Genomic DNA, 22,054 nt, shown 5'->3' with positions numbered 1-22,054 from the left:
CCTCCTGTACGAGAAAACAAGGCTAAATAGCTTCTGCCATCACGTATGTGGTCCTCTACAGGTGGTCCAAGTATACACGGTGACTAAAATGGTAGTTCCGTGTGTCATCTACCCGCCTATCGGCCAAATGATACCTCAATCGACAGGGATGATCACTGAACAAATTTGGCAGAAGCTCTGAATGGGTTCTCCGCGTCTAGAAATGAATGGTAAGAAGTTGTGTTTTTGTCATGGACGAAGCAATAACAGAGCAAAAAAGATTCCAATATGGCCTAGTTCAGCCTTGCCTTGGCAGTCCTGTGACCTCAAATCACCAGGCTAACGCTGCTTCGCTGTCAGTCACAGTCAGTTAATGCTCATGTCCAGCGGTTAACTCTCGAACAGAATGCCCGCTCGACTCGATGGCTGCGTTATAAAGTGAGCCCGCTCCGTGGTACTTCCCAACCCCTCCGTGGTACTTCCCAACCCCTCCGTACCCCCTCCAGTATGCCTCCGAAGTCATCTGTTCGAGGAGAATACATCGAAACTGTACGTGGTTGTCCTGGCACACTCGTCACGCCGAACGCACCCTCGGGTCTGTTTCTGATGCCTCTACCAGGAGACTGGCAACAAGATATCGCGAAAGGCTAGCGTTCTCGGCCCACGCCATATCATCCTCGCCGGAAAATGCGTGATACAGCAAGATGTCGTGATCAGAGGAGATCTCGTCCGGCCAGCGCAGCCCAAGCCTCCCACGCAACAAGGTGATCAGAAGTCGTCGACGCAGGATCAAACCTCGATACATCTCGGGCGCTACGTGTTCATCAGCCCCGGATGCACCCTTCACCCTCCCTCTCGTCTCACAACGGTTGCCAACCCCAACGGCGGTGAACCACAGCAGATCATGACCTACTTCATGCTCAGGATATCCGACTACGTATACATCGGCCCGAACACGCATGTCCGCGCAGCGGAGATCAAGAGCAACGTCTACATTGGGGCAGATTGTACAATTGGGAACATGGTCATAATCAAGGACAACGTCAAGATCTTGGATGGCACGGTGCTGCCAGCGAACACTGTGTGGGCCGGAGGCACAATCATTGCAGGCCGACCAGGAAGGGTCGTAGGTGAGGTCGGTGAGGGTTGGGCTGCCAGTGTTGCCAGCGGCTCAACTGTTGACGAAGGTGTAGGTGTCAGGAGCAGAGAGCGGTGGGCTGCCGTTGGAAACAAGCGCTGAAGGGCACGCGAAGGGTCACACTTGATACGATGCTATGAGGATCGCCAGGGTGAAAAGGTTTGTTAATGATCAGGGGTAGAGTGACAAACGAAATACCAACGTTCCAATCTATCTTCGAAACCATCGGCTTCGACGCTGAGCAACAGCATTGACAATTGCTTAACCCTCAGATTATCAGTCAATCCGACCTGTTCACCTAAGGAAATGTAAAACAGTCAAGCTCACATATACTTCTTCTTCAAGTCAACCCCCAGTCTGGTAACACTCTTCTGCTTTCAATCTGCCGGGCCGATCTTCCTATACTGGTTTCCTCAATTGCACCTTTCAAAACACGGCAAGTCGTCACTGCAACTCCTGTTTTCCTCTGACCAATGTTCTGGGCTTGCTTTGCGACGTCGAAGTTAAGCATTTGTTCTGCTCTGCAAAGCTTCTTGGTTGTATGGTGATTCCTTCTCGAGTGTACGAGTCAGGCCATCCGCTCCCAAGGTGGTCGAGTCTGGACGACACACTTCCGCAAGCGCGCTTTTCCCGGCAGATCGATTGTTTGAGTCCGTCTTTGAATGATGCTGCTTCTGGACATCGACTGCAACACTCTCTTGTTCACTTGCCTGATTGAGCAGGTCTCCAGGTATAGGATGCGATTTGAGGGGATGAGGATGCAACCAGTATGTCCCTTGCGAGACCGGGCGGATATCGATTTCCACAGATTCGCTGCTACAGATCTTCTCGGAGGTAGCAAATGCTCGTACTCGATGTGGTCGAAGCGGTATCGGCACGAGACTGGCATGCTGGAAGTGAAATTTTTGAGCGAGGTAGACATGAGGGGGGCTTGGGAGGGCAGACATGTACTCGTCAAGCCGCCACTCTCCTGCCTGCGCCTTGGCGTCGCTTTCTGCTTCAGCTCCTGCTTCTCTCTCGGTCGGAGGGGCCAGAGCTTCCATATTGATGTCTTCTTTCGGTTCGACCAAAGCAGGTATTTCCGACGATGGCGAGGCCCGGACTCTGCTCTCCGTGACTGCATTGGGCCCTAGCCTCGAGGATGTGCAGGATCTGCTGGCAACAGAACCAAAAATCATCACATCGTTGAGAGCATCATGGGCACGACCATTACCACCATCAGTTTCCTTCCTATTTTCAAGATCCACGCTTTCAGTTCGCATTCGTCGACAGGTCCTCCACGATTGTGCAACACCAACCACCAGTATCATTCCAACAAAAACAACCAAAACAATTACGGTGAACCGATCCATCGTCCTTCTACCTGCAGCAACTCTTCTCAGCAGATTAGAAATGCTTCTGATGCTCCTTCAATCGAGAAAATAGATGTGAATGTGCATCAGGAGTAACATGGTGGCCAGCTCGATTGATATAAGAGTCTTCGGCGAAGGCATTGCGATCTGAGACACTGAAAACAATCTGTCTCTACCACCTCTTTGTGACCGCGGGTAGGATCAAAGTGTACAATTTGCTATGGTCTTGTACATCCCAGCACTATCACACTCGCGCGGAAGACTTCTTTGTCGTCCAATCGCCATGTTGTCTCAGCAGACCTCCTGAATCACAAGACAGTCGTTGCTGCGTTTTCGTCAATGACGGTGTGTGGCATGCCACGTCCACCACGGGCCAGCTGATGAACAACATACTAGCCCCAGACCACACCCTACGTTGTGCAACTGCCTGCCTTCTTGTCACCTATGAAGAAAATGGAAGGTCTCTCTGTCGTTTAACGGCCGAAGCCTTTGCAGATTCTCCAAAATTCTATGTACCACATGGTCCGACCTTGTGGAGCATAGTCATGAACCAGCAGGATGTTGTTTCGGTTTTCTTTCACTAAGAGAAAGAGACAACTCTCGGCCCTGGGATCACAGTCATCAACTTGAGCTCTCACAAAGTGGAACAGTTTCATTCTTCGTCAAGATCACAATTAGACATGTCTCTTGCTTTCGACTGTGGCTTGACAGTCTGACGGGAGAACGTTGACTCCGGATCTTGACGTCGCAGACTCTCAACCAGGAGTACGCAGATAATTGCGCATTTCCTTACTTTAGGCCACCGATACACACCTAGAAAGTCATCCAAAACGGCCTGGGTTCAACATTGTGAAACTCTACCAGAGATGTGTCGTTTCTGCCATTCTCACACCGGGAAACCGTTGAGTTGAGAGTCTAAGACAACGGAAAGTGGATCAATGTCCACTCCTTCACCTCTAGAGTGCTACAGTTGATCTACCATTCCCGGTAGCCAGGCAGATATTGTAGTACTGAGGTCGGTGTCGGGCGATGTGGCCCATTCTTTGACGGACAATGGGTACTCGAAAAGATTCGACAATGTCTCCTTACTTCTAGGGTCGTCCGATTGTGGGGAGTCCGTCAAACGACTGACGTTCAAAATTACACTCCATTTTCGACAAGAAGATCGAGAACTCCTCGGAGCAATCATACGATCACATAGCCAGGCTCCGGTCTACCTCAGTCGAATGTCTTGACGACGTCCACAAATTGTTCTAGCTCACAGGGCTTGTCATAAGGCTCAGGGTCAGTTTAAAGGTCTACTCTTGAACCCCTTGGCCTCGAGAATATAAAGATTTGGCTGGGAAAGGGGGAAACATGGGGTCGAGTGTGAAGATGGCCGATTTCGAGGACGGGTCGGCTCGAAAAGTTGATCCAGAAAAGGGATACCTTACCCTGTTCCTTCGTCTTGGGTCGCGAGCGGGAGATGGCCAGATACGAAGACCGTCCCTCCATATATACATCATCCATACCTACCTTGGGTATATTTGTATAAAACATCAATGTATATATGTGCAAATTGTTCATTGACGAAGGACGTGCTGAGAAACAAATTCTCCAGCGTATTCTGTTGGTTTCTGTGAGTTTGAGTGTTTCGAGGACGTGGATGGGGGGGGGAAAAAGCAAATTAATATTATTATTCTCTTCATTTCGACCACTCTTGGTGGGGAGGTGGTACCTCGATACGAACTGTCGTAACAACAATGCGACGGGACTTGTTTTTTTCCTTTTTTCAAAGACCGAGGAGTATTCCTTTTGTCGTGACACACATCAATCATAAATTACAGTAACATTCGTAGAAGAGCTGGATGACGACTCATAACAAAATACCAAAAAAAACAACAACAACCGGCAAAGATCCTCCATCCACCACCCATCATGACACCTTTTCCACCCTTCACCGTGCCCCACCCCATAGCCATTCAAACATCAAGGGCAACAACTCAACCGGAGGAACTTGAGGAGGAGGAGGAGGAGGACGACCAACTCCATCGCCTTTCGTCGTCTCCCGCGGCGAACAACGCCTCACGCACGTGGGGATAACCACGTTCGATGTCATCTAGCATGGCACGCAAGTTGATCTGTCTCCGAGAGTAAAATGCCGAACGGTCACCGGCCACGAATGACCCGGGACCACCACCCGTGCATCGTTGTCGTCGTTGTTGTCCACGGGCAGTACGTCCTTGACGCACAGAGGTTTCGGGGGTGACGGCGCCGGCGGCGTCGACACTCCCGTAAGAAGGTAGACGTCCTACTCGAGGATCGTGCCTAGAGTAAGGAGGTGGGAGGTGCGCATTTGATACTGTCACCTCCTCTTCCTCGTTCTCCTCAAGAATCTCGGCATCGAAATCGACATCAAAGGTCGTCATGGTGCTTGACCTGATGGCCAACCTGTACCTAGATGATCGACGAAGAGATGATGACGATGATAATGATGATTCAGCAGCAACGCCGACGTGGCTGGGCTCAGCCTCATCATCATTCTCACGTTGGAGTGCGCCAGGGGTGTACACTGGCGGTGGCTCTGTGATGGTGGTGGTGGGCGCCGCAGGTTGTCCTTGTCCTTGTCCTTGTCGTCGTCGTTGTGCTGCTGACCTCCGTGACCACCCACGTTCAGTCTCCAACTCGGCTTCGAGGATGCGTTGGTGCAAGCCGCCTTCGAGGTCGGTCTGGCCGTGGATGACCTGTCGTTGGTGCCTCTCGCGATAGCACTTGCGGAGATGGAAGCCGATGACAAGCAAGCCTACAACGATGGCAACCGCGGAGCTAATGACAAGTGCGACAGTGGTGGATGTTGAATCCATTTTTGATACGGGTGTGTTGAAAGGTAAAAGAAAGAAGTACTTGGGGGGACCGTTGAGGCTGGAGCAAGCTTGATGCTACCGGTGATTTGTTAAAAAATAGGTATGGCGGTGGTCTCAGAGATACTAGGTAGTAATGGAACGAGCCTGTCTTGAAAAGGTCTTTGTGATCCATCGCTTATCCGATGGGAGAACTTCATGGACATCGGCTCCCTTTTGTAGGAAATGGCATGGAAAAGGTCCTCACGAGTAATTCGAAAGGTCCTCATGAGTAACGTTTTTCTTTTCGCTTTGAAAACATGAAAAGTTTGGTAGAGCCTGTTGCAGCAGTGGTTGATGTGGATGCTTCCTTCCGGAATAGGCACCGGAGACATCGTGAGGACCTACCCGGGCCTTGAGTTATATATCGCTTTGATGCAGTCAGACGATATAACGAGGCGCGCAGACACAGCTTTGTTCAAGGGATGATTTTCGAGTCATGACACAATCCATCGACACGAGGCATCCTTCGAAAAGTTTGAGGTGGATGAGATGTCCTTTGCATCACCACCTAAATGGGTGCGTCTGCCTTGTGGTAGCCCTTGGTAGATTATCAACAGTGGTTCATGAAATGTGACAAACCTTGAGACCACTGGTACCGGCGCTTTACACCTTGTGTGTGAGACAAGACCACACCGTCTTTTCCTCATCTCTGCTTTGTCAGTGACTCCTCCCGCTTATTACCCTGTCGGAGGAGTCTGGTTCGAGGAAGAAGCTCAGGCGTGAGGACGGGGTCAGGTGTGTTGATTTTCAAGTTTGTGCATGATTCGCCGTTTTGAAGACGCCCGGTCATCAACAATCATCTAGGACCGAAGGTAAATTTCGTCCAAAAATACTTGCAGGACGCTTCATCTCGGTTTTGTTTAAACAAGTAGTCCTTGTATCCCAACTGTTGCTGAGACTCATTTTCGCTCAAGGGCACAGCAGCATCACCCTTTGTATCGATTAGAACTAAGAGTAGTCCTAGTATGGTGTTACGAGATTGGCTGCAATCTCGATACCTCCGAGCCTGGTATAGTCGGTCTGACTGTACGGAGTACATACTTCGCTTACAACTCGGTATAGTACAAGTTGTGTCGGCCATAGAGTGCAAGACACAATGTGGGCCGGGGATGCGATGCGACGCGAAAGATTTCTGTCTTGTGAGGCCATGATTTCCCACAACAGAATTGTTGTTGTTGCAATTACTGGATAGGCAGCCAAGTTCGACAGATGGAAATTACGAGTACTGCGTACGGAGTACTCTGCGAGAAAACAGGAAATGAGGTGGGAAGAAGGCGTAGCGAAACAGGGTGTGGCACAGTCACTGCTGGGAATTTGTCTTGGCTTCTCCCAGCCACATGCATTACTCAGCTTGGACCAACCAATATCGCACCGCCACGATCGTCGCCTACTCCGTGCACCAAATATGCACTGTTGGTGACGGGCAGAATTTATTGGTGGCGGGGATGCCCGTAGTCCAGATTCTGGAGAAGCTGAAGCCTGATTCTTTGCATGAGTTCGCAGCCAGTCGATGTTGAAGCGAGGAGGTGATCATCGGAGTCGCCATGTCTCAAGTATCTCATCCGAGCTGAACTAAATACGACTGCTGCGTAGATGGCGTTTTTAGGACAAGATCATCACTCAAAGGGCAGACAGACTCGTATTGCCGGTCAGAAATGTTTGCATGAAGGAATTACTGGTGTCGCTATACACAAAAGCGGTGACTAAATCTGACGATGATCATCGGAATGTCAAAAGGATGGGAAATCTAGGCGGACTCTTTCACTTCAAACCTTGCATGGATTCAAGGCACGGGGGTAGAATTGTTGCATCGTTGGAGGGGGAGGGTGACCTTGTGCAGGGAGAGGCCCCGGTCAGCGGGATGTGCTTCACCATGACCTCCAACACCCTGTGACCACTGGTGCAGATGAGTGGGTGGGATGTTCGTGATCATGCTTGTGATACGTGCACAGTAGAATCGGGTTGGCGAGTCGCGGGGTATGAAGAAGAGAGAATCGTGGCTGTGTCGAGGGTCTGTTGCAGTTGAGGTGGCAGACCAGGGATTGTGAGACTGGTCAGGAGGAATGGACATGTGGTATCTCAGAAAGTTGAGACAGGAACAGCACCGGCCTACGTGGCTTGGACGATGGACCAGGCGATGTTTTCCGATCAATTAACGATGGAACTAGCGATACTGTTAGAGGCAAGGAGGACACCTATCCTTACAATATCCCTTCCAATACTCCGCGTACGGCTGTAGGCGTCGTAGGCGCGCGTCGAGGCGAGGGAGCGGCCGAGGTTGTGTCTGTTTCACCATTCAACGAACCGAACCACTCGACCAAACCCATTACGCGAAGTCCAGAGGCCCCTGAAGCGCGTCGCAGGTGTCGAGGCGGCATGACCAACCAGTGTGTGTCCTTGGTACGGAGGAGGCGTAAAGAATGGATCACAACCCTGGACGGAGTAACCAAGAACGAGATGTGTCAAAGCGTGTCGGGCGTCTGTCTCGACTGTTGCACGTCTTTTGTTTGCCTCTATGGAGTATCTTCCTTGGCTAAAAGAGGGGGGGAAGGATAGTAATGGATATCCCATCTGATCTCAATGAACCCATACCACTGGTGCTGCAGGACAGAGGACGATTAATACTCCGTAGGCAATTGGAAAAATACTAACACGAACAAACAACCCATCTCCTGGAAGTTTGAAGAGCGATTCTTGTACGTACAGTGACTGATCGTATTCTGGGGCATACCTGAGGAATGGAGCGAGCTGTACGTAGACAGTAGAGCGTACGGATGAATTGACGGCGGCTTGGTGCAGATAGTTGCTGGTAGACAGCTGGCATCCTTCGCCTGGAGAGCCATCGAAATCCATCCATACATACCTCTTTTACAAGGAGGGAATAGTTTCCTAGCTAAGGTTACTCCCTGCATACTCCCTATCCTCGTAGTTGGCCATCCGCACCTCGAATGATACGCCCTCACATGGCCATTCTCAGCCAGAACGGTCATTTTTTCTTTGTTCTCGTAGCAATGGTCATATGCAAGGGTCAGCAAGGGACAGCAGGGGAGAAATCTAACTAATTACCTTGCCTCTAAGTAGGTACGTGGCAGCCGCCCAATCCACGCAGCCTCTACAGCAGCCGCCAACACCGCCCGAAACACAAAGTTGTATTAAGACAATAGGCCTCTCTCAGCCAACTGCCCTACATATCTGCACCCGTTTCCATTCATATCTCAATTCTCATTCACTGCAAGCGCCCGATTCATTCATCGCCTGCATTCCATCAATCTCTCTCTCTCCCTAGTTGGCGACTATCCCTCCGTATTCATATATTACCATCTATCTCTTCTTCAACACATCGCATCTCTCTTCCCCCTTCTCATCTTTTCATCACTCCGTACGGGAATACCTAATCCCACCATCCCCGTCCAAAACCTACTCCGTACGCCACTACACGCTATCTCGGCCTGCATTCAGCCACCAAAAACCCCTGTCTCGCTCGCGCATCCCAAATCGACCCTACCAAAGTACGGATCCCAGAAGCCATCATCCGGGGCTGGTCTCCCCACCGAGTCAAGCCTTTTTCAGCGCCTCACTAATTCCTTTCGGGACCTGTCCATCAAGTCGCAGACCAAGAGGAGGGGAATACGCCAGCGACAGCCATCAACAGTCAGGGGTTGGTCCAGCCGTCTGAGAAAAAAAAAACCCTAGTTACTTGTCTTCTGTTCCTGGAGCTTATCGGTAGAGCCTCTATCCACTAGCCGCAGTCCCAGACACCTCCAGATCCCCACCGCCCTGCAGTTGCTACATCACTCTTGTGCACTGTTCAGGAGTCTGGCTCGTCTGGCTCGACACAAGCGTCCTCACCTCAAACACAGGAGCAACATCCTGGGCCGTGCCCGTCAAAGCCTGTCTTTTTACTAGATCGGCTTCCGGCCCTTCAACTTCTTAACTGAAGTATACCCAAATCGAGCTCAGACCTCTTCTCTTCATCAGTCTTGCTGGTCAAGCCGTTCTTCAACTGGTCCGCGCTCAGTTAATACCAACCACCCAAGCGTGTCAAATACCTGTCGCAGTTTCCTGTCACCTTCACTTCAAGAGTCCTTCACTTTGATAGCCCAGACTCTCCAGATAAGGGTGATCTGGTTCCACGAGGCATATACTCCTGACCTGCCTCTATCTTGCCAGCGGATTTCCTCAATTCTATTGTATTTGAACCCGCAGTCGAGACACGATTTCGATAACAGATCCAGCCTTTCTTCTACATACACCAACATGGGTTCTCGCACCACAGTAGCCAAGAACAGGGCCGCCCTGGAGGAATTCGTCCGACAGCCAGTCCGCTCCTACATGATCCAACATCTGGCAAAGCAAGCCTCACAAGTTATTAGATGTGACTCTGAGCCTTCGCCAGCAGACGCTCTCCCCACGCCACCCTCCACGCCTCCGCACCATGCATCTTCAGACGTTGGACAACCCTCTCTCCCGACTCTGGAACAGTTCATTAGCTCGCTGGTTCACAAGTCCTCCGTACAGGTGTCGACCCTCATGACCTCTCTAGTCTTCCTGGCTCGTCTGCGATCACGACTACCTCCTGTGGCCAAGGGCATGAGATGCACAGTACACCGCATCTTCCTCGCCTCCCTGATTCTCGCCGCAAAGAATTTGAACGACTCGAGCCCCAAGAACAAGCACTGGGCCAGATATACCTCGGTCAAGGGATTCGAGGGATTCAGCTTTGGATTGGCAGAGGTGAACCTGATGGAGCGGCAGATGTTGTATCTGCTGGACTTCGATTGCAGAGTCACTGAGCAAGACCTCTTTGACCATTTCGAACCATTCCTTGCACCCATCCGCTTCCAAATGGAACTGCAGGCAGAAGAGGCAGAACTCATCAGCAGCCACCGACATTGGCACTCTCACCAGGCCTCATACGACTCCAATATCTCCCTGCCACCCCCGCCGCGCAAGGAGCACATCCTCCCGAGCATGGCCACGCCACCACCCAGAGCAGCAGGTGTCTACGATTCGCCAGCTGCCTACACCACCGACGACGACTCTTCCAGCAAGTATGCTCGACATCGAGCAAACAACAGCTCCCTTTCTTTACCTGCTCCCAGCCACAGACGATGGCCTTCACCTTTCCGCCATCATGGTCAAGGTCATGGTCGTTCTGTATCTCCTCCTTCGATCCGAGATCTTCCACCTCTCGTGCCATCAAGCCGACCTGGCACCATGCACAGCCATTCCAGCTCGCGATCCTCATCTATGGCACCGTCATTGCGATCCCGATCATCCTCGATCGCACCAACCTCTCGGGGCACTCCATACACTACATCTCATCTCGATGACAGTATCGTCGTGGTTGACCTAACGGAAAGCCCTGATGCCTCATATCACGGTGCATACGTCTCTGCACTAGCAGGCTCAAGACCCAGCCTGAAAGGTCATCAGACCAGCTTCTCAGCCGAGAGCCAACAGCCTTCCAAAAAGGTCAAGGCCGACTCTGGAATGGGAGGTGTCATTGGCAGAATGTTCAACTCGGCCAATTATCGGCTAGGTAGAACCCCTGTCCAAGTGGTTTGAAAGCGACGGACCATATCGAACGTGGAGTACAGATGAATGAATTGAAACAATCCAGGAGTTTGACGACTATCCGAGCTGACGACATTTGACCGCCCTCATGACCAGGGCGAGAATTTTCCTTGACACTATCTATCACACATTCATTCTCGACCAAACCCTTTTCCCTTTTTTTCAACACATAATTGTACTTCTATGCATGGCGCCGGCGTTCATTCTCTCTCACCCACAAACAGCAAGGTCTGTCGACAAGCTATTTCCCTTTTTATTTTCTCTAAAACGAAAGAAGAAATTCTCTCTTTCCACCATGTACAAATACACAGATATTCAAGAATCAAAGCAAGCGCTTTTTTGCAAAGTCTCGAAATCCCTGATCTAGCTCGGAGCTTTTGTTATTTTTTGGACTGGCTTCAAAGATTACAAGACTACAAGATTGAAATTCGGGGTCATATGAGATCGAGAGAAGGAGAGAGCGATTGGGTATATGCTTGATCATTCACACACAACCTTGGGAGTTGTTGACTCGTACTCTCAAGAACTCTTCACAAGTGATAAAGGCGACGAGCAATTTTCAAAAAGAGGACAGTTGGAGAGACGGAGAGACGTCTGTTGGAACGATGCTTGACGATCATGAAGAATGATCCTTTACCCACTGGTGGATGACATTAGCATAGCATATGATTCCCGGATTTTCCAAGACGGGAAATCTTAGAGTATGACAGGAATTTGTCGCTCTTGAAATGAATGGAAGAAAAATATGACCTTTCCAACTGAGTATCCTCTTGCATTCCCGATGTCCTTTCTGTATGCCTTTGAAAGTTCTGATCCTTTCAAAAGACTCCTGTAGTATGTGTCCTCTCGCCTTCTTCTGTTGGCCAGGTTGGGCACTTTTGACGATTGGCCCACGCGGCTCCGTCCAACCCTCCCCTTCCCCCCCGGTCCGTCTCCCTCCCTCTCCCCCGACTTCTTTTGGATCGGGTCTCCAAAACTCGAGTCTTTTGATTCCTCAGGAGGTACTCTCATTTCCATCAGTCGCTCACCTCGACTCGGAGGGGTGAAGGTCGAAAAAGAAAATCAAAATTGTCCTGGGGGGGTTTGTATCCTATCTGTCTGTCCCGACCGACCCACCCGGTCATGTGAAGAACTCTCTCGAAATCCGGATCGTTGGTTGATGACTCGAAGGAACCGCATACACCAGGAGTGTGGCTGTAGCCAACTGACCAAACAGCCCTCGAGCGCGTCTCGACTCTTTCCGCTTGGTCGAACGTGGACGCGAAACTGAGCGCCGATCCGTACTTTCCGTGGGGAGTCGAGCGGTATTGTGTATTGTATCTTGAACCCAAGACGCCTAGAACCATCATTTGACCTGTCGACTCGGAAAAAGTCGATGGGTTTGTCGGGGCATCGAAACCGTTGGTGTGGTACACTCATCGACCAGTCGATTCGTGCAACGAGGGCAGTGGTTCTCAACGGGCTGTATGTCGAATCCATGCCGGTCAACACCCTCACACGGACATGGTGTTAATGCGTGAACGATTCGTACGTGTACAAAAATTGTAGACTTGAGACTGTACACATCTTCCTCCGTGCCTGGACATTCTCCATCACTCTCTTTTTGTGTCTGTCGTCGCCACTTCCACCTCTTCTGCTCCTTGAGTCTCACTCAAATTTATCCTCTCTCCCACCCCGAACCCAAGCACACCCGTCAAAACCCGCCCAATCACCCATCCCAACACGCACCCCCAGAGCACGGTGCAAGGCCACTTTTGCCAGTCTCGGTCCCAGTCCAGGGCCATGGGCACCGCACCTACCCACCCACCAACCAAGGCACCCACCGTGCCGGCCCAGACCCCGGCCTCGTCGAAGGGCAACCAAGCGGCCGCGACGTCGCGCCACGCCGCGCTCGAGACGCCGTGGGTGTAGAAGATCGGCAAGAACCCCAGCATCGACACGTGTAGGGCCAGGACGGCGGTGTGAGGGATGAGTGAAGTCGGGTACAAGGGAGCTCCCAGGACCAAGGCCATGACCGTCAGAGGTAGAGGTGGGAGTGTGAGTGTCAATATCAAGGAGAATAGAGTTGGCTGGGGAAGAGACAAAAACGGTTAGCTGTAATGATCGAGCCAGAACATGGTGAATGATAGTCGAGTTTTCGTGTCCACGAGGCAGGGAAAGGAGGAGTACTCACCATGATTCTAGACGATATATTCCCACCTGCTGCACCACCGTCTCCAAAGCCGCCCTTACTCGTGCTAATCTTCCCACCACCACCACCACCACCACCGTGACCACCTTTCTTTCTCATACTTCCTCCTGCGGCAGAGGAACCCTTTGATGTCTTTGTCGTTGTTGACGTGGTCGTCGTAGCAGTCCCTTCAATTATTTTTCCTCCCGTGGTGCCACTGACCCAAGTACCTGCACTGGGCAAACACAAGGCGCAAAATATCGCCTGAGCAGCTCCGACAACGATCAAATCCGTAATCAAGGTCGGGAGAGGGTCGGCCACCAACGCCGACGCTCGGAGGTAATAGTACAAGGGAACGGCGAGGGTGTGAGCGACGGCATATCGTTTCGCGACGCTGCTGGACGACGACGACAACACCGGGATCGGGAGAGTGGTTGGTCTGAGGAGTCGTGCAGATTTGTTAAATGAAGGCGTGCCGCCGCTGCCGCTGCCCCGAGGTTGATGGACCTGCGTGAGAGACGAAGAGGGAGACATGGTCGACCGACTGGACCAGACGAACACGGTTGAGCACAGCCCTGGCTGGGTGTTCTCCTCCCCCCCCAAGAGTCGGTTGGTTGTGCGGTGAAGAGAGGCGAGATAGGAACTGCTTTTAATCTCAAGGACTACATGCCATGACAATGATATAATACACACATACGGCAACAACAAAAAAGTGCAAGAATGAAGGACCCCGTGAAGAGGACAAACTTGTAAAGCTTTTAGTTTTGGTGCGGAGAGTGTTTTTGATCCCTGAGACATTGGAGAGAGGCGCCTATGATGATGAGGTACGGAGGAGCAACCGGAGTATTCATGCCCGAAGGCTCCGTGTGTGCTCGTTATCGTACTCGTACTCGTATCATATCACAGACACTCGGTTCTCCTCGAAGCCTCCTTCAACTTTGGCCGTCAGCAACACAACGAGCATCTGAAAATCGGATCAAACCCTAGAAGATGTTCTTACCTTTCGCTCCACGCGAACTTCTCATCATCACGAGGTCGAGGTGTAGGTGAGGTTGTGCCTCCAACTCCCCCTACGCATTTCCACAGCAGGAATACAGGGGTACAAAAATACAGGGGTACAAAAATACAGGGGTACAAAAATACAGGGGTACAAAAATACAGGGGACTCATTTACACGAATAAATCCAGTAAACAGATTCACAAAGTTCAAAAAAAAAGAAGTCATTATTGAGCCACCTGGGCAGTGCCAGAAAAGCCAACAATTTCCAGCTACTCCTAGACCTTGACCCCTAGACCTATACAGATTGCATAATATACAACATAGCCAACCCGATAAAAACGCTCACTCAAATCGGCGTACGAAACCAAACTTCTCTGAGGTCCGCAGGGTCACAAGCACCATCTTGTCGGTCTTTCTCTCCTTGAAAAGAGCACCGTACCGTAGTCTGACTGGGACTAAGTCTTTCCTCCCCAATCATTAAATATTGACAGTGACAATTCCGCTTGATGTGCAAATGTCTGTCAAGTCCACCGAATGCGTGCAATAATCGAAAACATAACCATATCGGAACATGCTAAAACTTGTATTTTGTGTGAAAAATTTCTGCTTGCGCTCATGCTCATGCTCATATTACCGGCAGCCGTACATCATCTCGAGCAGTCTCAAAAGTCTTTCTCGAATTCTCTAGCGGTGTTTCGTAAACTTCCTCGAAACCTCCCTCTTCCTGCTCGTTTTCTGATTCCTGATCGGTTCCGCTGAATCGTGAGATCTCAGGAGGTGGATAGTTTAGTTGAAATCCTGGGGATCGGTGCAGCACTCGTGGAGTCGCGGGTATATTATGGTGTGATGACTCGGGACTTGGGGTCGGATAAGGCGCTTCTCTGATGGTGGCGTACACTGGAGTCCGGAGGATTTCAACCTCCTTTTGAAGCTCCATTACTTGCTCTTCCAATCTCAGGCGCGCTGCCTTTTCATCCTTGACCATCTCCAGGAGGGCTTCAAACTTGTCCAAAGGTATGTGAATCGAGGTCGGTGATTCTGGTGGGGGTGGTGTCTTGGGCTTTGAATTGTATGGCGTGATGGTGGCGGTTGTGGCCTTGCTGCTTCGTTGAGGGCGGAAGAGATCTTCTCGTTCTGGTGATAGGGAAGGAGAATCGCCTGGGGATGACAGAAAGCTCATGTTGTTAACAGTATTCGGAGAAGAAGCTAGATAGCTACTCTCCTGCGAAGAGACCGAAGTCAAAGTGGCATCCGCGTAATCATTGGGAAAGCCGTCTTGCATGGGTCCCTGATTGAAGTGTCGCGATTCTCTGACGGGATTGGATATCTTTGTCCCTTGGAGTTTGGCAATGGCATATTCGAAATCAATGAGCTTGATTTCCAATGTATTGATTCTTTGCTCCAAGCTTGTGTCATCGACGTTGGAAAGATCCAACCCAAAATCGAAGGCCTGCATCGGGTTGGCAGCACTCGAGGAGGCTCGTTCAGATTCTGCTGTCGAACTCACGGGCGCAGCTGTGACATATACCGGGTCGACGGCGATCGATTGACCACTATACACCGGGACGGGATTCTCGATGGCGCTATTTCGCCAGTAGGCGATCTCACTGGCGCGGTCGCGGGTAGGTGAAGGCTCAACACCGCTTGAGCGCAAGGCTTCATTGAGCTGATCAGCACTCCTAGATCGACGTTTCAATTGACCATCAGAGACGCAATCCTCCTTTGACCGTTTGCTCTGTTGGGTGCTTTCGCCGGCAGCCCAATTGGTAAGAGCAGCTAACGAGCCCAAGTCCTTATCACTGAACACCAGACTAGGTAAGGTGTTTCGACGCCCGCGCCGAGGTGATGACGGAAGATTCTGCTCGAGAGTTGAATGTACCGAGTGCGACGTCAGTGCCCTGCCCGGTATTGCGTGTCCAGGAGCCTGTGGAGGCTCTGACTGTCTAGGTTGATGCTGTTCACTGACAGGAAGTAGTTGGCCTGGGTCACTGTAATGGTAATTGTTGGCTTGAGCAGGAACAGACCGATGTTTCCTTCCCGTGAACATACGCTTGAGAGTTGCACGCAACCCTCCAGGCTTCTTTTGGCTCATAGACGACTTGGAAGGCACCGAAGACATGGAACTTGGGATGAGCGATGGACCGGCGGAATTCCGCAAGGTCATATTGATCGGTACTTCGCTGACATGGCGATGATGGTACTCTTGCGGCGGAAGGTTTTGGTGTTGCCAGGTAGTGTCGTTGGACTGATAAGCAGATGCAGGGCCAGGGGAGGGGACTGAAGCTGAGGTGGTGAACATGTCCCTTGATTCGTTGAAAGGTATTGGGTCCGAGATTTTCAAATCTCCACGCCGTATGGCCGCTCCCGTGCTCGTCGAAGCCAGCGAAGCTCTGGAACGATGATTCGGCGACGGCATGTTGGGTAGAGCCAGCAATCGGTTTCAGATCCTCCAGAACAGCATCACCTTGGTACGAGCACTGCGCGATGATGCGGAGTCATGTTGCGCTTCTGTCTGCGAGAACAAATGCGTTTGCGACAATCTGAATAGCTGCCGCGCAATGTCCTGGGATGAACCGGACGGACGATTAGCTGGGGGCGGAATCCCCAGTCGGTCGCAGTGAGCCTGTCAGATCGGATTTCAGTAGTAAGCGTCCTTGTTCCTGACGTTCCGTGGAATGTTCTGGCGGCCGCAGCAGAAGATCTAGATTAGGGGATTTTCAGACAGGATATATCCAACGGAGGCTGGTGACAACACGTAAAACGACCGGGTGCTTGTTGGAAGATGCCAACTCGACGACCAATAACGAGAGGATGAAGGAGTGTAAGAAAAAGCGGGCGGAGACTCGTCAGGCCGACGACGATAGGGAGCCAGGCTGACAGAATGTCGGCAAAGAGGATGGTCAAAAGATTCACAGACCAGACGTGGTGCTGTGGGCGGTCTTTTCACAATAACAGTCAAGCGTCGAGAGGGTAGGAGCTTGCTCGGTCAGGTAGGTCTCGTGGCTATTGTCTCGCCTCGAGGGCAGAGCGCTGCGATATCATCAAGGAATCCCTGCCACGACATCAGAAGATCTAAAAGGTTCAACATTTCGGCATCGCTTCGACCCGCAGGTGCAGTAGAAGGAGGACCTGACAGCGGTGACGGCAACAATGACAGCTGGCCGAGTCCCACTATCGAGAGCGTGGGTGTTTCAGCGCCATGGATGGAAGAACAGGAGGAAGAGAGAAGCAGGAAGCGAGCCAGGAGGAGTAAGGAAGATGCGAATGTGGGCGTTGAGGCTGCGAGCGACGGGCGAATAACAGGGAGAGAAGAGACAAGGAGCCAAAGTCGAGCTCCGACTTTGGTTTAGCAGGAAAGACTAGGGGCTTGCTAGGGAGGGAAATAGGCTGCTCCAAGCCTTGATGACCCTTGTTAGGGATTTTCCCAGGCCCTGGACGAGAGGACGGATTAGGTATTGACTACAGCATCAACACTAGCATTCATCCCCGGTTAACGCGTCGTGTAACCGAGCACACCTGAGTACGAGTACGGTTACGATAGTGTGTGTACAGTGTCTTCGTCGCCTACGAGTCCCTCCATGCTGCAGAGATACAATAAGCCACCCCTGCTACGGAGTACGACCACTGTACAATACAGTAGAGTCGGCCCCCCGCTGTCAAATCCTCCCGGCCCAACCATTGTCCTCTGCCTACATTTCTCCTCTCATCTCTCCTCCACCCCGGACGCTGGCTGGTGCCATCCGATCTTGTTTCACGCTCTCGTGTGACTGGTGGGCATACTTGATGTAGGTGCGGCTTGAACAGCATGTGGTGGCAACTGTGTCGTCTCACTACCACCACACTCGACAACGGCTGTTCCTACTATTGCAGTCTAGCCCGTCATCGACACCCAACTACGGCAAAGTTACTCCGTCTGAGCTGCAGCAGCAGCAACAGAAGCAAGAGACGGTGAGACGGGTCCGCCGGCATCGATCATCAATCTCGACCACACCACCACCTAATCGAGAGAGAGAAACCTACAATGCTCCGTACAGCAGAATGCAGGAAGCATGGTGGAGGGCGGATGGAAACATACACATCTTCCGCCCAGCTTAGCAGAGACTCTCTTGCTCATCATTGGAGTGATTGGACTGCCCCTGCGCCATGCAGCGCTGCGAGTCATGCCCTAGCGTTGGCGCTTTCATCCACCTCTTACCACTCCGAGCTGCCTCGCCTTTGCATCGCTGTTTCGGAGCAACACAGATAATTTAGCAATCGAGTTTTGGACAAAGACATGCTGGAGCGCACTGAAATCACTCGGTGGAACAATGATGGACATGCCGTGTCAATAATCTCTCAACCTTTCTCCGCAGCATCGTGCGGTGCGGTTTCGTGGTGTCCCCATCAGGCTGTAAAACCAGCTTTTGGTCTGCACGGGTCACTTCACTGGTGGGCGGGCTAGCCCTGTGACTAGCACTGGTGGTCCTGGTGCTTCCCTTCCCTCGTCCTTGTACTTATTTTAGGGGGGCCTTATGATCGACCAGTGACATGGCTTCCCTCCACCTTTTCGTCAAACACGCTGAAGTTTCTTCGTACCGTCTTTAGGGTTGCTTCTTCTCAAACACCCCGTTCTGTTCATGATTGGCCCGATGTTACTACAAACTTGAGTTCGTAAGACATGAACGCCCTTTGTGGGTGATCAAAAGATCATCATCAACATCGACTGTATCATGTTCCCGAATGCTTCCATCGTCGGCGACTTTGCGCTTTTCAGCTGTCGGCCCCGACCATGCCGAATCTCCCACCTCGACCTCGCCCAGAAGACTGGAAGAAGTTTAGATGCTTATCAATTTCTGCTTTCGCTTGTTTCAGCCCCGATATGTGTACGTAGGATTGCTCGCTACGAGGCTCGGCCTGGAATTGCAACTAGAGGGCGCCTGATCCAAGAAGTGTGCAGGGACTGAGTACGAGTTTGCAGAAATATTCTACTCGTTGACCCAAATTGATCATCTCATGATCACGAATCGGGAGGTGTTTTCGTCGGTATTACTCCATCCTATAGGGCTCATCACGAGATGCCTTTTCCCGGTGATACAGCCTTACGTTGGGCCGCAATCGTCCAATGGTGATGAAACAATGCCTTCATTTGCTCCGGGGAGTCCACGTCAGATTGCGCCATGCTCCTCTGAAACATTCTCAGCCCTAGGATCTGTGTTGCCCTCTGGGGTGTGATTCTCCAGCCTATTGCCGTGCGTTGCGGTCACTTTTGCAAGGCTTTACAACTATTTGCTGGCTTCCAAGGGTGCAGTTCAGGTGCCGAATCAGGTTGGATGAATGTGGGCATGCATATGCAGCCTGTAAGCTCAACTCAAATCTAGGTCGTCCAGACTAGGATACCTCAAGTCGGCGTTGTCTTCGAGGAACTTCATCCATCTTTTGAGGAATGGATTACCTCTAGATATGGTTTCTGAATCGCCGATTACACACAGATGGCGCTTAGGTCGAGTCATCGCAACTGAACATCGTGGTCAGAACCGGGTGCACACCAGGTACGCAATCAGACTGCAGGTGCATATGCGCAGATCGTTCAACGCGAAAGGGACTGTGCAGGTGCAATAAGAGCCAATACTGAAGAAATTACTTACCGTTCAATCTCCTCTTTTCCCCAAGGAAGCCCACCTCCTTTTCAGCATTGCTTCTGACCAGGGAAACAATGACGGCCTCTTTTTCACGTCCCTGGAATCCGTCGACGCTGCCGAGCTCGATGTTCGGGTACTTTTCTCTCAACATGGAGCTGAGTATGGCCAGTTGTGCGTTGTACGGTGTGACCACTGCAATATCCTCGTCTTTTACGCCTGCGTCAACCAACTTCTGTACGTGCATCACAACAAGAGCAGCTTCCATCTCGTTACATTTGCTATCTCCCAGCAGCACTGAGACCTTGACTTGGCCGCCTTGGTCCTCCTCCGTCTTTTCTGGGAACTCTCCTCCTTGAGTGTCAAAAAACACCAGGGGCTCTTTGGTATCTTCAGTCTCCTCCACCTCGTATGGTAAGTCCTTCAACAGCCGACTCTTGACCGCATCTGCTGCCACAAGTTCCGAGTCGTATAGCTCGTCACTGGGAAAGCGCATGATTGTCTCATGCATTCGATACTGAGTGTTGAGCAGTCGTTTGATGTTTGAGCCATGCATAGATAAGAGACGATCGAACATGGTTCGTTCCAAAGACCATCCTTTGGCCGCCTTGATCTCGTCGTCTTTGACTGATAGCTTGCGAAGTTCATCTTCGAGACTTTTCATCTTTGCTTTCTTTTGATCCTTGTTTTCTTTGTTGTCGGCGCTTTTGACGGTCGGCGGTAACTGTAGATGGTCGCCTGCTAGGATGAGTTTTTTGACCTCGCCAGATCCAAAGACGAGTGGTATCCAGCACTGTGGTTCCAGTGCCTGGCTAGCCTCATCGATCACGACAACATCAAAACCCTGATTACGCACTTGGTGACCTCCTGAGCCGTGCAATGTCGAGAGAACAACTTTACTACCTCGTACTAGGCCATCAACACACTTACCCTCTCGCTCACGATACTCTTTTCTCAAATCTTTCAGCTCCGCATAGATTGCACGACGTTCCCGACCGCTCTTTGTTTTCCTTATCGACGATTGTTTCTCGTCCATCTCCCTGCGGACGTCATTGACGATGCCACCTGCCTCGCTAGTGCGGGTCAGGACTTCTAGGGAATGGTTCAAGACACTGGGCAAGAGGCGGGCTGGATGTCCCAGCCGCACTATAGGCGTGCTCGGGGACGTCATAGCGAGACGTTCGACAATATTGTCGACACTGATATTGCTCGGACCGCATACTAAGACCCGTTGGCCTTGTTTCAAAAGTTGCAATATCAGTTCGATCAGAGTATATGTCTTTCCAGTACCAGGAGGGCCATGGATGAGAGCAACCTCAGGGGATGAGAGCGCAAACTTGATTGCGTCTTTCTGGGAAGAGTTGAGGGTCGAGTCGAAGAACCCCAAGTCCTTGGTCTTGTCCAGATCGGCTGACCCCGGTGAAGACAAACCTAGCAGAACTCGTTGAAGGCTGGTATACGAAGTTTCGGGCGTTTTGAGTAGTTTCGAGAGAATCTGATTCATTCTAGAAAGCAAAGCTCGTCAGCACTCAGTCCGTTAATGGCAATAAGATAAAAACACCTTTTGTACGTCACGTCGTTGGCAAGTTTGACCCTAGGAGAGGATTTGTTAGTTTTTGAAATGTTCTCCTTTGTCGAGCGCAAGACAATCGATCCCACTCACAACCACAACTTTCCGTCAGGGACATTCTCGACAGTGTCGCCATTTGAGCTTTCCTTACCCAACGCGACCCACACGGCTCTCTCGCCAACGCGAGTGACGACGCCCTCCACGCCCTTGCCTTTCAAATCGGAGACTTCTTTCTTCTTCGCGGAGCCTTTGGGCATCTCCCCGAGGGAAACTATGTCACCTGTCCGGATACCATGCTCGGGGAGCTCACCCTTGGAATCTTTACCGACGAGGGCCGAATCCAACCCAAGCTCGACCACGGAACGGCCGCCAAGACCCGTCTTCATCGACTGAATGGACAGGCTGAGGATGGCGAGTCCAGCTCGGGCGAGTGTGCTCGGAGGCGTGGAAGAGAGCAAAAGGGTCGTCTCGGCGACTTCAGACTCTTGCTCGAGAGCGACCAAGGTCAGGAGAGAGTTGAAGAATGCGGCTGGTGAGAGCATTGTCGAGGGTGCCATAATGCAACTGTTGCTATCGGATATACGGACCGTATCGATACTGCTCTCTATATCGTCTTTTTGCGTATGCAGTTACTATCACTCGGCCCCATACAAAACTGGAAGTGTTGTTGATCGTTGGTTATTAAAATCATGTGGGAGGACTTTTTTATCATCGGATTGAAAACGCTGGTTCGCGTTCCGCCCAATGAGCGATAAGGTCCTGTTTTAGAAC

At 51.3% G+C, this 22,054-nt stretch overlaps 7 protein-coding genes across 7 annotated transcripts; 3 read left to right on the top strand and 4 right to left on the bottom strand.

Moving 5' to 3' along the window:
* Nucleotides 1-486: 486 nt before the first annotated feature.
* On the top strand, nucleotides 487-1,219 carry PV06_07193 (uncharacterized protein; the record flags this gene model as incomplete). Its single annotated transcript, XM_016408392.1, has 2 exons — nucleotides 487-528; nucleotides 599-1,219. The coding sequence occupies 2 exons, from the start codon at nucleotides 487-489 to the stop codon at nucleotides 1,217-1,219; spliced, it is 663 nt and encodes a 220-aa protein (XP_016261872.1).
* An 843-nt stretch (nucleotides 1,220-2,062) lies between these two features.
* Nucleotides 2,063-2,542, top strand: PV06_07192 (uncharacterized protein; the record flags this gene model as incomplete). The annotated part of the gene is made up of 1 exon (XM_016408391.1): nucleotides 2,063-2,542. One exon carries the CDS (start codon nucleotides 2,063-2,065, stop codon nucleotides 2,540-2,542), a length of 480 nt encoding a protein of 159 aa, XP_016261871.1.
* Nucleotides 2,543-4,151: 1,609 nt separating this feature from the next.
* On the bottom strand, nucleotides 4,152-5,441 carry PV06_07191 (uncharacterized protein). Its single transcript, XM_016408390.1, has one exon. The coding sequence runs from the start codon at nucleotides 5,310-5,312 to the stop codon at nucleotides 4,452-4,454; it is 861 nt and encodes a 286-aa protein (XP_016261870.1). The 5' UTR covers nucleotides 5,313-5,441; the 3' UTR covers nucleotides 4,152-4,451.
* Nucleotides 5,442-9,295: 3,854 nt separating this feature from the next.
* On the top strand, nucleotides 9,296-11,686 carry PV06_07190 (uncharacterized protein). The gene has a single exon (XM_016408389.1). It carries the CDS (start codon nucleotides 9,609-9,611, stop codon nucleotides 10,917-10,919), a length of 1,311 nt encoding a protein of 436 aa, XP_016261869.1. The 5' UTR covers nucleotides 9,296-9,608; the 3' UTR covers nucleotides 10,920-11,686.
* A 188-nt stretch (nucleotides 11,687-11,874) lies between these two features.
* PV06_07189 (uncharacterized protein) lies at nucleotides 11,875-13,865 on the bottom strand. The gene is made up of 2 exons (XM_016408388.1): nucleotides 13,102-13,865; nucleotides 11,875-12,997 (listed from the first exon to the last, which is right to left on the bottom strand). Exons 1-2 carry the CDS (start codon nucleotides 13,630-13,632, stop codon nucleotides 12,521-12,523), a joined length of 1,008 nt encoding a protein of 335 aa, XP_016261868.1. The 5' UTR covers nucleotides 13,633-13,865; the 3' UTR covers nucleotides 11,875-12,520.
* A 520-nt stretch (nucleotides 13,866-14,385) lies between these two features.
* Nucleotides 14,386-17,331, bottom strand: PV06_07188 (uncharacterized protein). Its single transcript, XM_016408387.1, has one exon. The coding sequence runs from the start codon at nucleotides 16,512-16,514 to the stop codon at nucleotides 14,724-14,726; it is 1,791 nt and encodes a 596-aa protein (XP_016261867.1). The 5' UTR covers nucleotides 16,515-17,331; the 3' UTR covers nucleotides 14,386-14,723.
* A 2,109-nt stretch (nucleotides 17,332-19,440) lies between these two features.
* On the bottom strand, nucleotides 19,441-21,840 carry PV06_07187 (uncharacterized protein; the record flags this gene model as incomplete). The annotated part of the gene is made up of 4 exons (XM_016408386.1): nucleotides 19,441-19,592; nucleotides 19,723-21,218; nucleotides 21,275-21,307; nucleotides 21,377-21,840. The coding sequence occupies 4 exons, from the start codon at nucleotides 21,838-21,840 to the stop codon at nucleotides 19,441-19,443; spliced, it is 2,145 nt and encodes a 714-aa protein (XP_016261866.1).
* Nucleotides 21,841-22,054: the final 214 nt, after the last annotated feature.

Source organism: Exophiala oligosperma (genome assembly GCF_000835515.1).
Source record: "Exophiala oligosperma strain CBS 72588 unplaced genomic scaffold supercont1.6, whole genome shotgun sequence".
In the NCBI taxonomy this organism is placed as follows: Eukaryota; Fungi; Ascomycota; class Eurotiomycetes; order Chaetothyriales; family Herpotrichiellaceae; genus Exophiala; species Exophiala oligosperma.
Note: the sequence above shows the minus strand (reverse complement) of the source record. Positions and strands in the feature narration are given on the sequence as shown.

What these genes read in the sequence shown, in the direction of transcription:
- PV06_07189 (XM_016408388.1), bottom strand. Translation starts at nt 13,632, where the DNA reads ATGTCTCCCTCTTCGTCTCTCACGCAGGTCCATCAACCTCGGGGCAGC. An exon ending in ATATATCGTCTAGAATCATG is followed by an intron (nt 12,998 to 13,101) that starts GTGAGTACTCCT and finishes TCTCTTCCCCAG; the next exon opens with CCAACTCTATTCTCCTTGAT.
- PV06_07190 (XM_016408389.1), top strand. Translation starts at nt 9,609, where the DNA reads ATGGGTTCTCGCACCACAGTAGCCAAGAACAGGGCCGCCCTGGAGGAA.
- PV06_07188 (XM_016408387.1), bottom strand. Translation starts at nt 16,514, where the DNA reads ATGCCGTCGCCGAATCATCGTTCCAGAGCTTCGCTGGCTTCGACGAGC.
- PV06_07191 (XM_016408390.1), bottom strand. Translation starts at nt 5,312, where the DNA reads ATGGATTCAACATCCACCACTGTCGCACTTGTCATTAGCTCCGCGGTT.